The sequence below is a fragment of the Genypterus blacodes genome, unplaced genomic scaffold, assembly GCF_046128005.1.
Source record: "Genypterus blacodes isolate CSIRO-AG114 ecotype Tasmania unplaced genomic scaffold, CSIRO-AGI_Gbla_v1 ptg000067l_1, whole genome shotgun sequence".
Lineage (NCBI taxonomy): Eukaryota > Metazoa > Chordata > Actinopteri > Ophidiiformes > Ophidiidae > Genypterus > Genypterus blacodes.
The window spans coordinates 1,938,688-1,960,732 of NW_027466879.1; the positions used below are offsets into that span (position 1 = coordinate 1,938,688).

At 42.4% G+C, this 22,045-nt stretch overlaps 1 protein-coding gene across 2 annotated transcripts; it reads right to left on the bottom strand.

Moving 5' to 3' along the window:
• Positions 1–5,744: 5,744 nt before the first annotated feature.
• tub (TUB bipartite transcription factor) lies at positions 5,745–21,691 on the bottom strand. Of its 2 annotated transcripts, XM_076156113.1 has the most exons (12): positions 21,654–21,691; positions 15,508–15,559; positions 14,838–15,000; positions 13,689–13,826; positions 11,769–11,924; positions 10,670–10,791; positions 10,018–10,209; positions 9,813–9,925; positions 7,476–7,590; positions 6,749–6,847; positions 6,482–6,653; positions 5,745–6,008 (listed from the first exon to the last, which is right to left on the bottom strand). In XM_076156113.1, the coding sequence occupies exons 1-12, from the start codon at positions 21,689–21,691 to the stop codon at positions 5,875–5,877; spliced, it is 1,494 nt and encodes a 497-aa protein (XP_076012228.1). In that variant the 3' UTR covers positions 5,745–5,874. The 2 variants fall into 2 exon arrangements, with proteins under 2 accessions (XP_076012228.1, XP_076012229.1); XM_076156114.1 differs by lacking the exon at positions 11,769–11,924.
• Positions 21,692–22,045: the final 354 nt, after the last annotated feature.

Sequence of the window (22,045 nt, forward strand, 5' to 3'; positions counted from 1 at the left end):
ATACGGATTTGGAATCCTCCTTTTCATTGTCTACATCATATATAAGGTATTTACATGTCATATGCAAACTATGCAAGAATATGACATATAATACTGCTTAAATGATTTCAAAAAGGATAATGCTACATATCACATTCTATTATACAAATCTTTCAACTATATTTATTAGAGAACGCCCAGTACACCTTTTTAATTGCAAACGACTACGTACTTGCTGTATCTAATTGTATCTTTTTTTGCATTCACAGCTGACTTGTAAAGGGAAGACGACTAAGTCAGGATACATTTCTACTCTAAAGAAAGCTCATGTGGCGAGTGAGATCCGTGAGTACAGCAGCAACCAAGGTAACTGGATATCACTACTACCCTAAAAGCTCTTAATGCACAATACAAAGTAGAATTCAAAGTCAAAACCCAATAAAATAGTCTTGCTGACTGTGCCAACATGATAACTGTTAGATTTATATTTGTTAACCTACACAAACATCTAAATAACATATTAGCAATATCAGTTGTTCTACTGGATGTACTGGAACGTAACCAAAGTATGGTGTAGGAATGTTACTCATGAAGTAAAGCATCAACTATTGATATCACAGCGGAGATTAAAGCCAGAATACTCAAGCTAATTCAACATGTCTTATTTGTGAATATTACAGCAGCTGATCCTGAGCTCGTCAGGCTTCAGGAGAAAGTCATGCAAACAGAGAAGGTGATTGAGAGGACGGTCATTGGAAAAGGCCGACCCCCTACCTGGTAAATAGAGCAGTTTGCCCTTTGCATACTTTCCTGTGCCCACAGCGCATAAGCGCCTGGAAAATGACTTCATACAAATCAGAGTAAACTTGGCAGGGAAATGAAAGAACTAGAAGGCAGAGATGTTGAGAGTAAAGCTTAATAGCTGCTGGTTTATTGACACTTATCTAACTGAACATCCAATGATATTAAATGTTAGTGTAATCGAAATACTTGTGATAATCTGCTGTATGGAAAACGTCTCTATGCTGTGGTGTTTTTACGTTAACTTCATCGCCTTAAGCTATATTTAGGACACAAAGACAAGATGTGAAGACCAAATTGTATATGTGAAAGACTTATGTGGTGCTGCCTTGTTTGTTGACTCTGTGCTGCCACCCAGTGGCAGAAAGAAGAAGAGCAAAACTGTCATCAAACCATCAAAAAAGGAAGACAAGTTACTCAAGCAGCTCAAACAGATCACTCAGCTGATGCAGGATGGCCAGTTGGAGGGAGCCACCCCGGAAATGGAGGCTGAGGAGGTTCCGTATGGTGCCGACTGGGAAGGTACACACCCGTACATCACAATCACATCACATCACAATCACATCCATGCTGTGTGTTAGATGATGTCACTGTTTGTGTGTCCATGCAGGATACCCAGAGGAAACCTTCCCACAGTACGATGACCCCTGTGGCAGACGTGGATTAGACACCATCATGCTGGACCATCATCCCACCATCCAGCCCACTGCAGAGGCCCTGGCAGAGAGGATGGAGCAGGAGGAGGAAGAGCCGCTGGAGAGGAAATTAGATGTAGTGCAAGAGGAGGATGAAGAGGTGGAGGAGGTTGATAGGGAGGAAGCAGAAGCAGAAGAGGAGGCGGTGTATGAAGAAGAGAAAGAGGAGGAAGAAGAGGAAGAGATGGAGGAGGAAGAAGAGGAAGAGATGGAGGAGGAAGAGGAAGCAGAGAGGAGGCCTTTGCTCTGTCCTCTTCCATCCAGGCACACAGAAGAAAGACGGCAGGGAATGGAAGTCAGCAGAGAGGCGGAGGGGAAGAGCAGGGGGAGGAAACAGATCACCTTCAGTGAACACAAGGACGTGTTCCACTACCCCAAAGAGGAAACTTATGAGGAGGGGGAGGAGGAGGAGGAGGAGGAGGAGGAGGAGGAGGAGGTGGAGGAGGATGACGACGACAAAGATGAAGTGGTGGAGGAGGAGGAAGAGGAAGAGGAGGAGGGGGTGGAGGTGGAAGAGGAGGAGGACGTTGATGAAGAGGATCCAGTGATGGAGGCGGAGAGTCTGAATTTTAGCTCCAAACCAGAGGAGGAAGCAGAAGAGGAAGAAGAGGAGGGGGAGAATTTGCTCATGTTGCAGTCTGTGGAGGATGAAGGTCGCATCGGTTCAGCCCTGGCTAAAGAGGTGGAAGTGTGTGGGCTGAGGAGGAGGAGGGAGACATGAAGGACTGTGTATTGGTCTATTACTTTGAAACAGTGAACTCTTCATATTACTCTTATTGTACCGTGTGTGTTAGTGACCCTTCATACCTGTGACACACACACACAAACACACACACTGCATAACAACAATAACATTACAGCCCTCATTACTTATCTGTCTATCAAACATGTTTCCATGACATTTCAAAAACCTTTCAGTGGTGTAACGAATAAAACAACAGATATAAACCCTGTGGCCTTACGTTCTCAACTCAGCTTTGTTTTAGTCCTAATTTATAGATTTCATCAGATCAGGTGTGACGTGGTGCAGATCTGGATTAAGATCTGGATCTGGTGGACTGAATCTGTGTTTCAGACATGGGTAACATGTATAGAATCTATATATCTTTACATATGCAGTCTCCCATCCCCAGGTAACAGGGGATACTACTTTATATGTTCAGTACTTTTTCTCATGTAATTCCATTTTCAGAATTATTGTTGTTGTTGCTTTCTCTCTGATGTTAGTACAGCTTGTTCTCGTGACTCATTCGGCTGCAGTATATAACATCATATGAGAGAATACTCAGCAACATGATCAATTACATTCAGGAATACATTATTTCAGTCTCCCACCAGGAATTAACATAGGAAAAGAGACGCTTCAGGCTGAACAGAACCAGAGCAGAACCAAAGCAGGTGTAGGCTGGGCTGAGGAAGACGTGTGTGAAGAGCATTAGCAGCAGCACAGCACCGCATAGCACAGCACACATCTACATACAGAGTGAACGTGTGAGGGCCTTTAAATAGACAAACCAATGCAGCGAGACGCCATGGGTGTGATAAACTGGCTGTCAGCTGCCACAGAGGCATGAGCTGCAGGAGGAACCTCCTAAAACCAGCACAAGAGCTGATCATACTGGGACTTTAAGAGACTGATTGATCAGTTTGATATTACAAGAACACTTTTACATTTACAGCCTGTGAAAAATGATGCTTTTGTCAATTAAATGTGTCTTTAAGTTTGTGTTCTGTAGTCATCTGTTGGCTTTCTGGTGGCTTTCCTACTTACAGGCTAGAAATCCGAGCAGAACTTTCAAAATGACGTTAGAATAAACCCAAAGGAAGGAATCTGCATGCATGTCCACTGAATCGATTCATCCAAAGCATGGATTTAAGAGTCAGCTTCTATAACAGTGCTGGAAATCTCCCAGGCGGCCCTCCAGCAGCAGTTGGGGCAGAAAGTAGAAGACAAATCCTCTCGAGAATATGTAAAATGATTGAAGCAGCCACTGCAGAATGCAACACACCACATGCTTTTCTAATGCTGGAGTTTTCACTCAGATGACTTCATTAAAGAGCCACTGCCTCTGAATATCAAGTGTCTTTTTTTTATTTCCCACATTTTCCAAGCATCCTATACGCCGGCAAAGTCTCCCCAGTGTAAACAAAGCATGTGGCAAGGACAAATCCAGTTTTCCATCACAAACTACAGACTGCAGAAGAGCTATATGCAGGGAGCAGCAGTTGGTACCTGTATAGTCGCTTTGACACAGTTTGAGTTTATGTTATGTTATATATGCTTGCGCTCAATAAACTTTTTTTCATTCCATTCTGCATCCTGGAGCCTGGAACCTGTCCGCTTTGTGATTGGATCTCAGTTGGTCAATACACTGTCAAACCTCATTTTTTCGTATCTGCACCGTGGACACTCTTCATCCATTTATAAAATAACTACAATCATTTTTAGACCATCTCTCCAAAGCAAAGAACTGTATTAACAAACCATTTTGTCTGATGAATGTGTGTCTGGGAATTTAGACTTGGTAAGCAAAGGGGACAGCAATGCCTTCTGGGAGCATTTACACCTTCTATTTGTCATGACCTGAATAACATGCCAGGACACAGACACATGTTGATGAAAGGCATCGATTGATCTGTTTTTCCACTGCATTTCAGATGTAAACGTTAGGAGGAGGAAGAGAGGAAGAGGAATAGCTCAAAACAAAGTGCATGTTACAGATTTTTTCAGGACAGAACTCTGCAGCGTCCTCACAAATACGCAATTAAGAAAATGCAAACTTTGACTTAGTGGAGTTTTATTTTTGCCATGATCAAAGGACTGTGACCACCACTGTAAATTGTACACCGTTTACATTACAATAAGAGCACTAAAACACAACGTGAAAGAACCTTTGGTTCCCGGACACATGTATGAAAAGCTGACTTTACGGCAAGAGTATCAACAATTTTAAAATAGAAATTTAAAATAGTTAGAACACAATTAGGTACAAGAATAGCACATTTGATCAAGATTCTCTCCTCACCCACAGTAACAAGAGCGGTATCAGAGATTGTTCTTTGCTTTCATTCAGCATTTTTTTATGATTATTAAATACAAAATATCATAGATTTGAGAAACAAGTTTGCCCCATAAAGAGCAAGAGGAATAATATTTCGCATAAAAACAGCCATAAACTTCAATCCACATTATATAGAAACTTACCGCCAGTCATGATGAGGAACATAAGAAACATCAGTGTGGAACAATCAAATCAAAATGCAAAGAGTGTCTATGGTTTGTATGCGAGTGTGTGAGCAGTAGCAGAGTCTCAGTGTCGTGTTTGCTCTGCTGGCAGTTTGTCTTTAGGTCGGAGGCGTGACAAAATAAGAGCACAACTTTAAGCCTGAGTGCCTCGGATGTTGTATCTGCTGATCGATACACGACTACGCTGTAAATAACTATCGACCTCATAAGTGTCATGAGTTGTATGTTCCAACATGAGATCGCTACAATGCTGGATTCTGATCTTTTGGTGGTTTCACAACTGCAGCTTCCTGCCAAGTCAATCTGAATGCGCTGTGCGTTTGATAACTGAATTTGAAATAACAAGAGAGAAACATCCCCAATGCAAGTTAGGCAAGAATCACACAAGACCAATTCAAGCTCAGCTCATTTGACAGCCAAAGCGTAACACTGGAATTAGTCTTCAAAAGGCACAATAAAGTATGTACAGCTAGATCTCCTCCACTACAGACTTAAGAGTAAAGTGCACCATCATCCTATACATTCACATTCTTGACACGGTGACATAATATTGTACAGGGAACACAGACTTTGCCCCGCTCATGTCCAAGTCTTTGTTTTGTGTGGAAATGAGAGATGTATGTGCTTCTGGCCAAACAGAGCCAATACTGATGCAAACATGAGAACACCAACAAAAATCAATATGTAATAAATACATAAATAACAAAATAAATATATCATGACATGCATGTTAGTTTCAATTAAGTAGCTGGATGAGCAGGATTCATGCTTGAGGAAGCGATTGATCGTTTTAAAAGTCCAGATAACTTTTAAAACTTAGTTAGAAATGTTAAGAGTTCTCTAACTACTACATAAAGGTGTACAGTGTGTTTTCTTGTAATGTCATTTCAAAATAAATTTAGAAAAACAAACTTGATAGTGGATTACTCTTTGTGCTTGTTCCCCCCATTGACCAAGACCAACCCACCTCCCCCCAAACACACACACACACACACACACACACACACACACACACACAAAGCATGAGTCCCAAAACATGTTGGATATGCAGGGTTTCCAGGGTAGTGAGTGACTGGAGATGTCAAAGCAACCTGGCGTTTACCTAAACTGCAGCCCTTGTTGAGAGGACAGTTGGGACTTCAGGCTAGGGGGCTATTCACACGCTAACTTGCTGTCAAAGCTCGAAAGAGCAATAGCAAAGGCTTGCAGGGCACACATTGGGTAGTTATAGTCCATGGTGAAGACGTCTTCTGCTACACGGCCAAACTGCATCACGATGTAGTCAGCTGCAGAGGACAAACATGAGGAAACGTGCAGGATGAGTCTAAATCCATGTAATGTGACACACTTGTTACAAATATCATATCACACCATCAATACATTTAAAAAACGCTGTGATATGAATTCAAAGCTGTTGTGGGTTTTAGTCCTTAGATGCTCAGTAAGGACAACTGAGAAACTATATGAACTTGGTTTCTCACTCAGAGAGAAGCGGTGCCTTTGATTTAACAGAACACATAATAATGTTCATCAGTAGCAACAAAAGTCAGTACATAATATACAATATTAGAACTATAGTAAGACCGTGCCTGTAAAAACCACAGCCATTTAAAGAGACTTAACTGGGAACTAAACCAGCTCAGTGTTATGACAGCTTTTCATAGGCATAACCCACTGCAACACCAATCAACCCAGCTGACAGCAGAACAGGAAAATGCTCTCATCTAGTTGAATTTAATTGAGTAAATATGGAGCTCACGGTCATTGTCATGAATGATCTGGAAATTCTTGACGGAAGCCTGAGTGACTCTGCCGTGGAAGTTTAGCACATAGGATTGTGTGTCATCATTCCACACAGGGGTTTTGTTGTGAAGTTCAATCACGCTCTCCGTGCTCTTGTTCTGCCACCTTGCCAGCAATGACTCATGGTCCTGAGAGAAGAGAAAAGTTTTAGACAACAGACCACAAGTATGAGGAGAGATCAGAGTGTACTGAAGGCAGTTATTGAGAGATCAGCTGCACTTGCATTCCGTGGACGAATTGACACTCTCTCATGATCCATGTTCATTCCAGGAATGATGACACTCATTTTGCGAGGGCCCTTGAATCCTAAGACATTGGTTTCCTTGATTGAAAAGACAATAAAGGTGTATTATAGGTATGATCACAAAGCTGTAATAACATGTGATGTGTCATTCTCTAAACACGGTGATAATAAATAATCTTCTATCCTTTTCTTTAATCTTGGCATATAGAGATACTGCAGCTCATATCAGTAACATTGACATCCTCTAATACAATATGATATGCTTATGGTCCGTCAACACCATGATTACATGAATTTAATATAACTAAGGTCATGAAATGCAATCCTCATCATTTACCCTGAAGAGCAGAAGGAAATATAACTACTATATAATAATTACAGAACATTTGTACCACAGCAACTGAATTCGGATCAATCTGGAGCATCAAATATCGCGGTCGACCCTCGTGGCAAGATTAGTTAGATAAGAAAATGTTGTACCAACGTAGAATATTAACTTCATTCCGACCAAAGTGAAATTTAAGAGCATTTCCATTTCCTGTTCTCCTTTTAGGAATATGTAACCGGATCGTTTAGAGTTTATTGCTTAGAAAACCAGTGAGTGTTTTTATCCGCAGGGTAATGATCTGTTTATCTTCAAATTACTGGATTTCCTATTCTGACATCAAACAAAAAGCCTGACAGATACTGTTGCAGTTGAACTCACATAGCAAATGGCTGCTAGCTCTTGGCGCAGGTTACTAGCTTCCAGGCTGGTGGTGCTCTTCATCGGGTTCAGACCGCTGTCATATACGGTGAACTTAGTCCCCATGAGGTTAGACCTGCAGAGAAAACACAACACACTTGAACAGAATGATTGAAACTGATTAAAAGGTTTAATTTGCCCTCACAAAGCTGGTAATAGCATAGCATACCACCATTAGGTAATGATGTGTATCCAAGGCTAATGCACAAAAACACACATGATGAAAGGAAGGAGGTTTTATTCATTTATTATGCAGGATGAAGCTCTATCTCAACAGCAGGGAAATTGAGTCAATAGTTCCTGACATTGTAGAATCAGAGTTCTGTTCCCCCTATCCTCCTCAGGCACAGCTGCATTGTTCCATACATGCTAGCACCCATCAGGCTTTCCACTGTTTTTAATTTGGTCAGCAAGAGTTCAGTTGCCGCAACATTTATGGGTAGAATGTCTGGTCCAAGTCGGCAACTCAACTTTAACACCATGTGATAATCCCACAATATGAAGAAGAGAGGGACTGCCAATCGATAGCTGAGACACAGACGAGACATTTGGTAAACAGGTTTCCACAGCCGCCCATTGTTTGTGTGTTTTTGTGCTTTCAGTATCAGTGCACGACTTCTAAATGGATCTGACAATGTCAACATCAAACAAACAAGTTGTTCTAGTCATTACATTACATTACATTACATTACGATCATTTGGCAGACGCTTTTATCCAAAGCGACTTACATTACATTATATCACCACCCTTCGCAGAGGGGGGAGCAATTGAGGGTTCGGTGCCTTGCTCAGGGGCACCTCGGCAGGGACTCGAACTGGCAACCCTCCGGTTCTTAAGCGGAAGCTCTACCCACTCGACTACTGCCTCCCTCACACACTAGTCACATACAATAAAGTGAAAATATTGATTTTCATCTCATCTAAATCTGCGTCAATCACCAAGCTAATTGCATTTCCAGTAACATCAGTCAAAGAGATAAAACAAAACAGAAAACGTTTAACTCAAACACACACATAACACAACGTTTGATTGATGTGACTTGGGATGCAGAGTAAAAATATGATTTTACATATCAGAACTCTGGTTAACTCTTTCAAACTCTTATTTTTACAAATCTAGATATCTGTGTTTTAAACTCCTTGCTGTAAAAACAACCTGTGTACAGAACCATTTATAGATCTTCTAATAGTACAAGACCTCATTTAGCATAACCTTCTCCAGGAGCCTTGACAAGCACTACTTGAAAGGTCAGTTTCATTTAAATCGAGCTCTCCATCATTCAAGTGGGACAGTGATTGCGGAGGTTTAAGCAGCGCATCGACCAATGCTCTGGCCGGCTCTGAAGATTAAAGGCTGCACAGAGCCATATTGGATTAAACCCCCGCAGCCACAAACACACTCTTGATGCTATCTCCCTCCCTACCAGGCGTATTGCAGTAATACAGCTAGTCTTGTGTTGCAGAGTGGTGAATCACTAAAGGTTGAACATTACTTAAATAAGCTATTTACCATTATAAAATGAAAACTAGAATAAAATAATTGGTGATAAATTTAGAAATGAATGGTGTTGTGGAGTATCAGCATGCTGCTCCGTGTAGACAAAGCATGAGTGTGTTTCTGCTCCAGAGTAGCAGTGTATCATTTATATGCTTTGCTCCTAATTAAGAAGCAGAGGAATCTCCCATAAAAGCACTGCAGTGCATGGGGAATTTCATTGCACTCATTTGAAAATGTGCAGTGTGCATCTGCAGTGCTGGCTGGTTTTAAGAATGTATATGAACACTGAATGTAACGCCTAAAAGACTCCATCCAGGTCTTGATCATGGAGCCAGCATGCTCAGCAAATCCCCCAACACCTCCAGAGGGACCTGAAGATGTGATGTATACATGATCCCTCCTCTGTATTCTGGGTCTTCCTCATGTTGTCCTTCCAGCTGGAACACCTCCCCAAGGAGGCGTCCAGGAGGCATCCTCATTAGACGCCATAGCCTCCTTAGATGGCCTCTATCAACTCTAAACAGCAAAGGTTCTAAGCTTGCTTGATGTATAAACTCCTCACCCTCTAACTAAAGGTGAGTCCCAATACCCAATGGTGGAAACTCATTTACTTTCAGGCTCAGCCCCTGCAACATGACAGTCCTCTTCACTGCAGTTGCCACAAATCAATACGACTCAAGATACCAAATATAAAACAATATAAAACTGACAAATTAAATAGCAATGGCAGTAAAACTGTACAAACAAGGAACCTTATACTGAATTCTACAACTAGTGAGAGCTGCCACATTGTGACTTACCTCAGTTTACCAATGAAGCTCTCACCACCTCGAGACAGATCAGTGGGATCGATGGAGATGAGGTAATTGGATGTTTTACTCTTTTTTCTCTTCCTGCCAGCTAACAGGAACACCTATGGCGAGATGTACCAGAAACCTAATTAGTCAAAAATACAGGAAGGAATTTTAACATCTGTACTCTCTCATTCCCTGATTCCCTTCTTACCTTCTTGCCGTCCTCTCTCTCCAGGTGAAGGTAGTAGGTGGGATACATGCCTCTATCCATGCCCTTCTTGTCCCTGGTGATTCTACACTTCACTCTGACACCCTGGGGTGCAGGCCGGAGTGAAAACTCTTCAAGGTCGTCTACATCTATGGCAGGTTCACTGACAGGGGGAGTGGGTGCTGAAGCCACCTCCTGCAGGACGACACAGGTTTCCTTTCATTAGAAGAATGTAATGAGTCTGAGCTCAACGCTTCCACTGGGACTGAGAATGAGCACACTGTGTCTAAAATAAGCCGGAGTGGAAGATTGACTGAGGGAAAAGATTAGGAGTGGAATGAGCCAAGACATCATGGTGATTATGGGCAAAACAGCAGCGCATGTTTCAATCATTTTCCTGATTTAAGAATGAAAAGAGGCATCAAGTTAGAAGAAGATGAGATGTTGACATTATCTGACCTGTGTGACCTATTATCACAACTTAATATTGGAGAAATTGGGTTCACATTGTATTTTATAATGCCCCAATTACTGTACTTTGAGTCAGGACATAGTTGGAATAAAAGGCCAAATGAGGGATCAGTTCCAATATAGATTTATGTGCTTGTGATCAACTGGTAAAATAATCTTAAAAAGCGATGATGGTGCTTCTTACCTTGCATGATTTCTTGCTTGTGGCAGATCCCGGTCTTGTGTTGCTATTGAGCTGCGAGGAACTGGAGCTAATCTCTTCCTCGTCATCCTCCTCTTCATCAAAATTCATACTGCTGGAAATACCTTCGGAGCAGAAACAGAGGAAGGTGTCAGAGGTATAGAAATTCAATCTACAGCTGTTAATTGGCAACAAGAAATACTGCAATAGACCTTTGCTTCTTTACACAAGACACAAGTCCAGACCTGTGTGTGACTACATATAGGTCACATGTTGGCTTTAAAATAGAGATTTGACCAGGCAGCAGAGCCACAGGGGTTTTCAATAAATGAGATCTTTAAAACACAAGCTGTCAAGTGTGGTGTAGGCGAGTGATTTCACATTCACGGGTCAATGTGAACATAATGGATCTACATGATAAATGGCAGCGCAGTCGACTGATTCTTGTGCGTGTCTCTGGGTTGTGCTTGCCACACATAATTGCATGGTGTTTATTTCTGTCCTGTGTTTGACTTTGTAGGTGGATATATATGTATGTGGGCCTGTAGCATTCTACTGCACCACCAGAAACTAAGTCAGTAAATACCAGGCATCTCGAGAGAAAAACAGGCAACAAAACATTCAACAACAAGTCGTTACGAGTAAATCACAGTATTTATTAGTTGGCAGGGAGTTGTTGTTGTCAGAGCAGTCACAGTGAGTTTGGGAGTGATTAAAACCTGACACATAATAACAGCTATACCAATAATAATGGTATAGCTTGCAGTTTTGAACACTAAAATGGTGTCTCTGTTAATGACTATGGCAAAAAGTCTTTCTGTCAGTGGGCAACAGATGAACTGCAACTCCAACTCCAGCGGCAAGGACAAAATGACTTCAAAACACAACATGGTTCATGTCTTTAGGACTTTTGGACTGTCTTTAGCAATTTTAGACCACTGAAGGGATGCAATCACATGAGATATATATATATGACATTAATGTTGTATAAAAGAGGCAATTGTTTCATACTTTTCACACTGTAGCGGGCATTTGTATTTCTGCTACAGTAGTCAACCACTCTGTTCCACATGTACACATACAGTAGTCACGCTGACAGTACCTTTCTTAAGCATGGTGACCCGCAGATCCTGTTTGCTGTGTGACTGAGTGCAGCTCATCACAGGCTCCCCCTCGCCTTCCTCTGAGGTGGGGCGACCCACAGTCAGGATCTGGATCTGACTGTCCTCCTGGTGGGAGGCCAGGCCATCTATCCCTGCTGAGCCACAAACACCATGAAATCCAACAAAGCAGAAGAAAATAGACACAACTCTGCAACTGCCCCCATTCCATATCTGATCTCAGTCAAAAAAGAAAATAGAATCATATAAAAGTGAAATTGAGTACAGTGAAATTAAGCAGCTGGCCATCAAAATCCTATCAGACAACCACGTCTGAAGTCTCCGCTCGGCTCAATAAGTCTGCATATCTACCTCTCCGGTTTGAAGGATGTGGGTGTTTTGTGCTCTGATCTCATTTTTTTGGTAACTGCGTCTCTCTGTCTTTTTTATTCAATTAGCTCCTATTAAAGGAAAGAACATAATGTCCCTGCTGCTACAAGCACGCAAACACAAGATTACTGGATGGTCATTAGGGCTTTAAAGCAGCTGATGTGCTCTTTTTCAGTCTCCTTCTCTAATCATACAAGTGCCACAAAATAAGATGAAGATGATGAGTCCAGAAGAAGTCACAGGCAGTTAACAGCTGGAAGCGTATTAGTGTATTACTGTGCACTTTTTTGGTGCAATCAATAAGAGAATTAGGAGCCGTTGTATTGGCGGTGTTAGCCATGATGCTGTCGTTTGGGAGATGTAGTGTGTTAAATTGAATTAAATTTAGTCGTCATCACAGGAGAAAATGTGCTTTATGATGGGAGACGGAGAACTGAAGTGCAGCAGAAAAATAACAAGAGGATCCGATGAAGAACTGCTCGTTAATTGTTGAAGCGTCATGTTGCTGCCAATGTTGGTGTTCTCTCTCTATTTAGGGACGTTCAGGTCAACCGCGCTGTGGATGTGGTCTAATTATTCTCTGTGCTACTTTGGGTCAGGTCCAAGTCTCCTCTCTGATCACTGGGTCAGAGTGTCCTTGGTCAAAAAATTGCAAGTTGAAATGGCGGAAACTTAAAACTGTCGACTTTACAACAAAATACCATAAACTATGAAAGACTTGACTGAGAAGAGAGTGAGCGGCCCATCTGTGCTGACTGATATCATTGTATTCACTCTTCCTCTAGGACAAAGTCTTTCCAAAGACGATACACACTGAATGTTTTTGAAGGCTAAAAGAACAAAGATGTTAAAGCTGAGTTAGACCATTGTTCTGCTCACTTTCTCCTCTTCCAATCCTGTTTGCAGCACTTATGTCTCCACGACCGTCAAACGGGCTATTTGTGGTCTGTCATCAGGCTGACAGCACTCAGATCATCATTGAGTTCTGACAAGCGTAGCACCAGAGAGGCTCAGAGTGCAGCCTCATAATGCCCCATAATGTCTGTTGCCAGTGGAGATGTGGCTTGAAAAAACAATTATCTGGGCTTTGTCTTCTGTCTTCTATTGAGGGTTTGCAAAAGGGGACAGAATAACCATCTGACAGCCAGCTGAAGCTGTTGGATAATGAGGAATGGGACCGTACCACAGGCTGCTGCTACTAATTGGAATGTGGGTATTTGATGTCTTCATTTCAATGCATAATAAGAAAAGAAAAGAACATTCTCCACTAAGCTGTGATGTGGACTGGTTTGTAGATTTAGGAGTTTGAGATTATTAGATTTTCATCCTGTGTGCAGCTCTTGTTTGCACAGTCAACATCTAAGGATTTGTCTTTCCTTCTTCTCCATCCATCCATCTTTCTTTCCTCCCTTTTCTTAAATATGGGGCGAGTCTTTCCTAGTCGTGTTTAAGGTCAGGGCCAGACACACAATTTCGGAAATCTCAAAATCTACAGTCAGTCAGTCTGTTTGTCTTGCTACTGGCAGTCTGACCTTTGTGCTTCCCCTTCCTCTCCCTCTTGGCGCTGCCTGTCTGTGGAGTGGAGCTGGCTGAGGCTTTGCCCTTCTTGGCTGAGCGGGGCGGCTGTGAGTCCGCTATCGCCTTCACCTCCTCCTGCTCAGCTTCTTGCACTGAACACGCGGATGGGGACGACCAGCCGCACACAGGGGTTAAAGGTTACAGGAGGAAGAAGAGGAGAGAAACAGAAAAAGAGGAATGTGTTAAATTGATTAGAAATGTTATGCTGATTGCAGCGAAAAAGAAAAGTTCATCAGGTTATATATAAAAGAAAAGTGGACAATAACATTCATGCATTGTATTGCTTGTGTTTGCATTTCATCTGATGTTGCACACATTCTAGCGGGACTCTTCTTCAAGCGTTGACCGCTGTGCTTTGCTTCTGTTACACACAAAAAAATAATCTCCCCTCCCCCATGCACCTGCACTCCCAGTCATGTCTGGATGAAGTTGCAGAATTTAGGTTTCCTTTGCCAATTTGCCATGTCTATTTTGGTTCGATGCCAGAATAAGCCGTCGTCTGAGTGAGAGAGATGATTTGGTAAAGCTCTCCAATTCTGAAACCGAGGGTACGGCTTGCAAATCCTTGGTTTATTATTCAACTCAGCAAAAGGACATTGAAAATTCTGTGGACATAATTTATAATCCACAGACCCAGATTTAAAAAAAGCTACTGACCCCTGTGTGTCTCTGTACACACCTATAATGAGGTCAGTAGGTTTCTGTAACCTGATCTGTGTATTTACTGCAATGATTCACTGAATATTAGACTAGTATCCAGTAATATTTGTTGATATATTGTTTTCTCTCTTTGTGTACCAGCCAGTTGAGTGTGACAGTCTGTGGACCACAGCCCAGAAAAAGTCCCTCAGAAGGGGGGGATTGGAGAGCTCTAGTCCTTGCATGTGATAAGCCGGATCAATTAATCCCCGTCCTAACACCAGTTTTGTTCCAGTGCTCGCTGGCAGAAACAACCGAGCTGTCAGCACAGGATGGGAAAGCACAGCTAAGCCTGTCTGAATAGCACAATTTGTTCTGTGTGCATCAACAGCGATACGCAGAAGTTTGTTACAAATGTAAAGACTGTCAGAGTGACACAAGAGAGCCGAGAGCCGTGGACCTACCGTGGTAGATGGTGCTGCTGTTGCTGCTCAGGTAGGACTCCACCAGAGGAGCTTGCTCTTCGCTCTGTTTGGTCCTTCGAGTGCGAGATCTCCCATCCACGCTGGACTGGACCATCAGAGGCTCCTGTCTCTTCTTCTTCTGCTTCTGCTCAAGCAGCGCTCGCTTTATACACAGATATTAATGGATATGTACAGCTTTCAGCAGAGTTACACACACCTTCTCCACATGCATGCACTGCATCAATTACTGTAAAATATTAATTTAGTGATGTAGATAGTTAGCTGAGTGCCACTCATTACCAAACTAATGAAGACCTCCCTGTTAATATGCTTGCATTTTGTAAAACCATTTTGAGTGTTTTTTATACCTGTGACAGTATTTTAACAAGTCTCTCTGTAATACACACTTCTGACACTCCACCCCTGGATTTCATTTAGTTTTCAGATCAAAATCACGGGAATGTTGTTAATTCTTTGTTTAATTAAACAACACCACGACTCCTTCACTTCTTTTTAACACTGCAATCAACACCGGCTACACATCTCCACTTCAAGGTTGCTTAAATCTTAAAGAAGGGGGGACTACTTTTCTCAGTGGAAGTAATCAGTCAGGGGAAGACTACAAGGGAATTTGCTCAGTTTAACCCACAGTAACCACCTGCTGGCTCACCTGTCTGTCCAGTTTCTGCTGTCGGAGGTTGGTGCCCTCATCGTCTAATGTGCTGCAAAGACATGAACAGAGAGAGGAAAAGGGTTAAATGCTGAGAAATTGTCTTCAGATGGCTGTCAATGTTCCCACAGTAAAACTAGTACAACATTTTCTCCAAGTGTTTCATTCAGCCACCTCTAAAAAGTCAACACCAGGACTCACAGGGAGAAAAGATTTAACAAAATGTACCGTTCACTGTAAGAGGGCTTATAGAGCGGAGCACAGAAATGCAGCGTGTAGACACTGAGTGGAAAGAGCTGCTCTCATTCAAAATGCATGAAGCCCATATTACTCTGTGCATATGAGGCTCATAATTACTGGGGAACTACAACCACATGCTGATAATTTCATCATTCCTGAGGTGGAGGAATTTACAGATATCACATTTATAAGACAGATGCACCCTGCAGAGCAAAAACACACACAGTTCAACCATGTTTACTATGATGGAATAGCTTTCTTTCTTAGTGTTTCATGCCATGTTTGATTTTCTACAGCGCAAAAGGTTACAAGTGCTTCTAACCCAGAGGGCCACTGGGCTCTGTTTACATGTCTCAGTGAGGAAGAGCTGCAGCAGACGAGCAAACGCCACGTGGGGATTGTAGCCAATCACACGTGCCTCATGTCGACGCTAAGAACATTTGAAAACGCTGCTCACAAACCAGAATAGAAGAAGATCTCTCTCTGGAAATGAGGCCTTGTTGAACATGCTACTGTCTACATTTAGCTTATAATACGTGCTTCAACTCTGCTTCATGTCCTTAGAGAGCCAGCATTTAGCTCATGACACACATTTATGATCTTCTTAGATAGACAGATTGACGGGACAATTGGATTCCATCTTTGTGTCTGTGAAATCATATTTAAGAAAGCTGCTACAGGGATCTGGCACACATGGCAGGAAGGAGCTCTGAGCCGAGCCGCCGGCGTCCAGGGAGGAGACGTTGTTGGGACGTGTAACAGTGACTGCTGGTGCATTTACACGGCCGTGCCAGAAGAGATTGAGTTATGCGGCAGCAGCAAACAGGCCTGTGTCAGTTTTTGCTTGAGATAAGGACTCGTGCTACACAACGGTTATCATTGTGTTACTCAGTGTCAAGTTTCAGTGTACACATGGATGGCAGCATGTGTCACGAGAACACTAGATACACAACTCACATGCACACACGACAAGATAAGGTGACACTTCAGCTGCACGAGGAGAGGGGAAGAGCTCAGAATGAAGTGGTTCAAATTGAAAAACTACAAATTCTGGCAATGTTGAATGTTTCTGTATTACTTGGTTTCAAAATGTCCTCCTGGCTTAAAAGCACAAAATAATGAGCATAAAAATAACAGCAAAACATCAGGGAGAACATCTTACCCCAACCTGTATACATAAAGACATCACTGAACATCACTTGTTGTTAGGTTTGCTCTCTGACAGTGTCGGATTAGAATTCTCCCAAATAAAACGTATATAAATTTGACTTTGGCATTTAAATGAAATCATGACAAAATGTGATGAAAGCTCAGTGAAGAGCGACGCTGGGAATTGGGTTCGAACAATTCCCGCGACTACTTTGAGACACAAATGTTGTTCCTTACAAAATTGATGCCCTGCAGCCTCAGTAACTGATATATATATATATATACATATTGGTTAATGAATTCATAGTTTCAGCTCTAAATATCTTTATTGTGATAACCATGCTTAAATGAAATGTGTATAGCACAGCACAGAGGTGTAGAAAGACCAAAGATGTCTGAGAACATATTCAGAATTCCATTAACAAAGCTTTTTAACAGAACCTCCCCTATTTCTGTTTACCTTATTTGAAAGACGTGTTATCTAATATCTACTTTCCTTGTTTAAAAAAAACCTTTGGTATGCTTCAGTGTGTGTATGTGTGTGTGTGTGTGTGTGTGTGTGTGTGTGTGTGTATGACCATCTGTTAGTTCAGTCATGGACACATGGAGGAATAATGATCCTTCCAAGTTCTTTTGCCAGTTAGCCTTAAAGCAGCAAGTGTCAAAAATATTGTACTATCAACGTGTTAACAGCACAGTGTGGTGTGCATGGGTGGGATGTGAAGGATCTCCCTCCTCTGAATGTACACAACACCTAGTTTAACTGGAGTAAAGTGAGGAAATGCGTGGTGGGCGCTTACTAGGATCACAATGTTTACATGCCAGAGTCAATTCATTTACAGTTGCATAATTAGGTTTGTTACTCAGACGACACTGACATCTATTTATGATGATTTTAATCTCATCATGGTCTTTCCCTCCATATTTTATTTGATAGCGACGACGGCCCGATTGCTCTTTGCTCCCACTTTGCATCTTTTCCACTGCCATAGCGTTTGATCAGTGGTGACAGGCTGGCTGATTGGTTCGTCCTCCAGTGCATCAGGGTCTCAGAAGGCCGTGAAAAATGGCTTCCTATAAAAGGGTAATGAGAGGCTTCCCTCAGAAGAGCTGGAGGTCAACAAAGAAGGGAGAAAAGAATGACAGATGAAAGGAGGAGAGGATGTGTGACAAATGGAAATGTGTTCTTTTTCCAGTAATCTCATTTGACAGGAAATGCTTGCTGTCCGACAAGTACTCCTCTTCTTTTAATAGAAGAATCATTCTATTCATTCAATTCTAGTTTGAGTGCCGGCCTCAGACTGCTAATGCTTTTGTCTCTTGTGTTCTACTGCCATATGCATATTAAAATGATGAAAGGGTGAAGTATCTTTCCCTGCATTCAGCAAGACATGAAATGAAAAATGTCCAGACTGAATGAATTTGGTAGATTACTTGTTTACTCGTTATTGCAGCCTCTGTTTGTGGCATCATAAATAAAAGGAGAAATCGTTTTCTGAATCATATTTGGATTTTAATTGTTTTTTGTGCTTTGATAGCAATTGCTGCAAATATTCCAATCAGTCGTAGCTCGTGAACCAAGATGGTTCAAAGAAACAAGATGCTGCAGTCCTTATATTAAATAAGCAACATGGAAACGTTGCTTGGCCATTTCTTACTCAAACTGCTCGGTGGCGCTACGTTCCCTCCATCTTAGCTTGGATGAAAGCTTCTTCATACATATCTTATAAACATATAGCCTGTCTGTAAGTGTGTCTGTGAGTGTGTGTGTAAGTGTCCACCGTCCAGGCTGTGAGGGGCCAAAGCTGAATGATGAAGGCTGTGATAAATGTTAGTGCAGAAAGGTAATTCTCATCTGACCCAGCTGTCTCAGTCACAGATAGGAAATCAATCAGATTAACCATGAAATATACAAGTGGCCCAAATACCGTACGAAAAAATCTGAAAACCTATTTGGGCCACTTGATATGTACCGTATATGAAATGTGAATGTAGTCTGGTTCTTTTAAGGAAGCCTCACACAAAAGTCAATCATTTTTATCTGAGGAAACATGGAAAATGCAGAATGATGAAGCTTCTGGTTACTGCAGGTCCCTCACCCTCACCTTTGTGGAAATCTGGATTGGATTGGAGCAAAATATTGCATTACAATCCGCAGTCATCATCACAACACACACCCACACACTACAGCTGACCCTAACTCAGGGCTTGCTGTCGTGTCCGAGCAACCACTAATTTCAACTAATAAATGTCTTCCAATCTGGAAGAGCACCTGCTGAGCACAAACAGCAGAGAGGAAAATGACGTGTTTTCCTCCTGATCAGGTGAATTAAAACCTGTTAAAGTGTAGATGTAAGTGTGAAGGAGTGCCTGTAAGTGTCGACCTTGTGACAGGCTGGCAACCTATTCTGGGTGTGCAGCACCTCTCGCATAATGAATACAGCCATAATAGGAGCCAACCCCTTGCAACTCTGTACAAGATAAGCAGGTATAGACGAATGAAGGCTTTATCTTGGAGTATTATCAATTTATTGGATCACTTTCACTTCGAGCACGACTCATGTGCCTGGTGGAAGACAATTCACCCTGATCACTGGAAAGAGCCGTTTCCAAACCACAGGGAACAAGTTACCGGGTAGTTCGGCAAGTTAACTCATCAGGCACTGGATATTGATGGTGTGTTACAGAAGGAGGCGTGCAGCTGAAGTACAATCACATCGATGTGTAGCTCTGCACAACCAACGTCTGCTTTCACAACAGAGGCCCACACAAATGCAATAAAAATGTGTTTACTTCCCACTCGCTCTCTCAAGCATACAAACAAAGCCCTTCATGTCTGCAATCGGGATGATCAAGTGTGTGAATAGGCATCAGACAGGCAGATGCATACAGAGATATTCCAGCGGAGGTCAACCAGCTTGTTATTGTGGAGAGCCTCCCCTCACTCCAACCAGGGTTACAGGAAACCTTAGAAGATACTGGAAACACCTTAATCCCCTGTAAGCCAGCGAAGGAGACATTTGCTGGGTCACATGCTGGTCTGTCAACCGTGTACCAGACGGGTCTCACAGCATGAGAAGGTCAACAAATGATAGTTTCTCTATCTGAAATTACAATCTGAAACCAGTCCACCGCCAAATTGGATCCAATATTTCAGAAATGCACTAAGAGAAACCTTTTCCATTCAATTTGTATGCTACATCATTGTTGTCCTTGCACTGCAGCTCAAAACTGAATGTATTTGGTGAATCTCTTCTGGGCAGTTTGCCGTCCCAAACTCAGCTTGGAAACGTAAATAATGATGCTAATATTGTCATAATGTGAGAGCGGGGAAACGTAAAACAGATCCCCACTCTGCTTACCTCAGCCAATCTCTAATATCACCGTCTGAAAAAAGCTTTATGAAACAATACACAACTGCAAAAGCATTTTAATAATACAGCAATTTCATCTTTTCTTTTGGTCAAGCATTTGCAATTTCAGCTCCCAAAGTGCAGGATTCAGTGGATTCATTCTCAGACAATCTACTACAGAAATGCTAATCTTAACGCTGAACAGTGTGAACTATGTTTCATTCATTTTGTTGACTTGTGTGAATGCTGAATGCATGTGCTGTAGAAGTCTAATGAGATGACAGAGCGCCACAGTGCAGCTGTCTCTCCCAACTCCACACAGAGGCCCATACATATTTCATGGGCGCTTCACAGGATGGAGAAAACCGTTCATTGAGAAACCGCCGATTTCTCCTGCCACCGTCCCACTCACACACACAGAAGACTTTTCCATGGATCTTTGGGATTCTGACAGTGTCACATGTCTGATTTAGATACATTTCTACTCTTCTCAAATTTCAGCTTTTATTACATCTTTTCTATTGCAAAGCGAGCCGTGTGGATACAGAAGGCTTGTGAAAGTTACTCACAGCTCTATTCTCTCCTTTAAACTCATTATAATCATCATTCTTTTCATTCTAATTTCCGGTAAAGCTTGTCAGTTTAATTCATTTTGCTACAGAAGTTGTCCTTTATACAAAGACAACAAAACCCACAACTAATCCCACACAGGTGGGTTTGTGCTGTCGTCCTGATGCTGGGTCCCTTCTGAAATTCATGGATCGCCACTGTAACTTATAGCAACCGTGAGCCAATAGCATGAAAGAAAGCAGGGAAACCATGGCGATGGGTATTCAATTAGAAGGAAAGAGGCAGCACAGTTGCACTTGGAATGATGAAAGCAGACTTTGATTTGACTGCAACAGCGTATTCATGCTGCGTTTGGTTATTTATCAAACACAAGACGTTTGCTACGAATAGAATCCCCAGTTTGATGCAGTGAAGCTCAGACTTTCACACATGCATGCACACAGGCGCCCAGAGGCAGGAACTTCTACTGTGATTTTCAAGACAATGTGACTTATGTGGATGTGATTTCATTCATTCAGCGTACAGGCATAACATGATCATCATCATCATAATCAAGATAAATGAATGTTGATTACCTGTGAACTTGATTGAGACCTGAACACTTCTTCAGGCTGATTTCTGTAATTGACTTTTGCATTTAAGACAGAAACATAGACCCTCTGCTTTACTGAGCTGATGCAGCGTTACCATCCATCAAATCTCCCTGTTAGACACTCACACAACTGGGCACTGACGTGCACTGACGTGCACACACACACACACGCACACAACCACACACTGCCTCAAACGAAACACTGTGCCCTTTCCTGGGCTCTCAGGAATGTGGTACAGTACCTGTACGGAATCCAGTCGGAGGAGTGCTTGGAGCTCATTCTGTATCAATCACACTGAGTGATGCTGCCTAACAGCGAGGCAAAACGGCCTGGAACAGCACCGGTGCAGGTGGCTATGGGCTCTGGGGACAGCGATCACACAGATAGAGCCCACATTGCCTCTTCCTCATCCTCTGCACACAGCCCTTTATCCCCCAGCCTTTTTCTTGGTACGTCCTCTGGAGCTCAGCAGTGCAGCTCGCCTGGCTGTGGTGTTGGAGATGACTAACAATCCAGACAGACAGCTGCACCCCTCAGTCATGCACACTGAGCACATGAAATAATGGTTTTCTCCTCTCCCATGTGTGCGCTTCCAGTCAATCCTTCTCCTCCACTCCCATCCACAGCCTCTCC

Coding starts and splice junctions, on each gene's coding strand:
- tub (XM_076156113.1), bottom strand. CDS start 21,691: ATGAGCTCCAAGCACTCCTCCGACTGGATTCCGTACAG. Junction 9,926..10,017: donor AGAGAGAGGACGGCAAGAAG/GTAAGAAGGGAA, acceptor ATCTCGCCATAG/GTGTTCCTGTTAGCTGGCAG. Junction 6,848..7,475: donor AGCTAGCAGCCATTTGCTAT/GTGAGTTCAACT, acceptor TTTTCAATCAAG/GAAACCAATGTCTTAGGATT.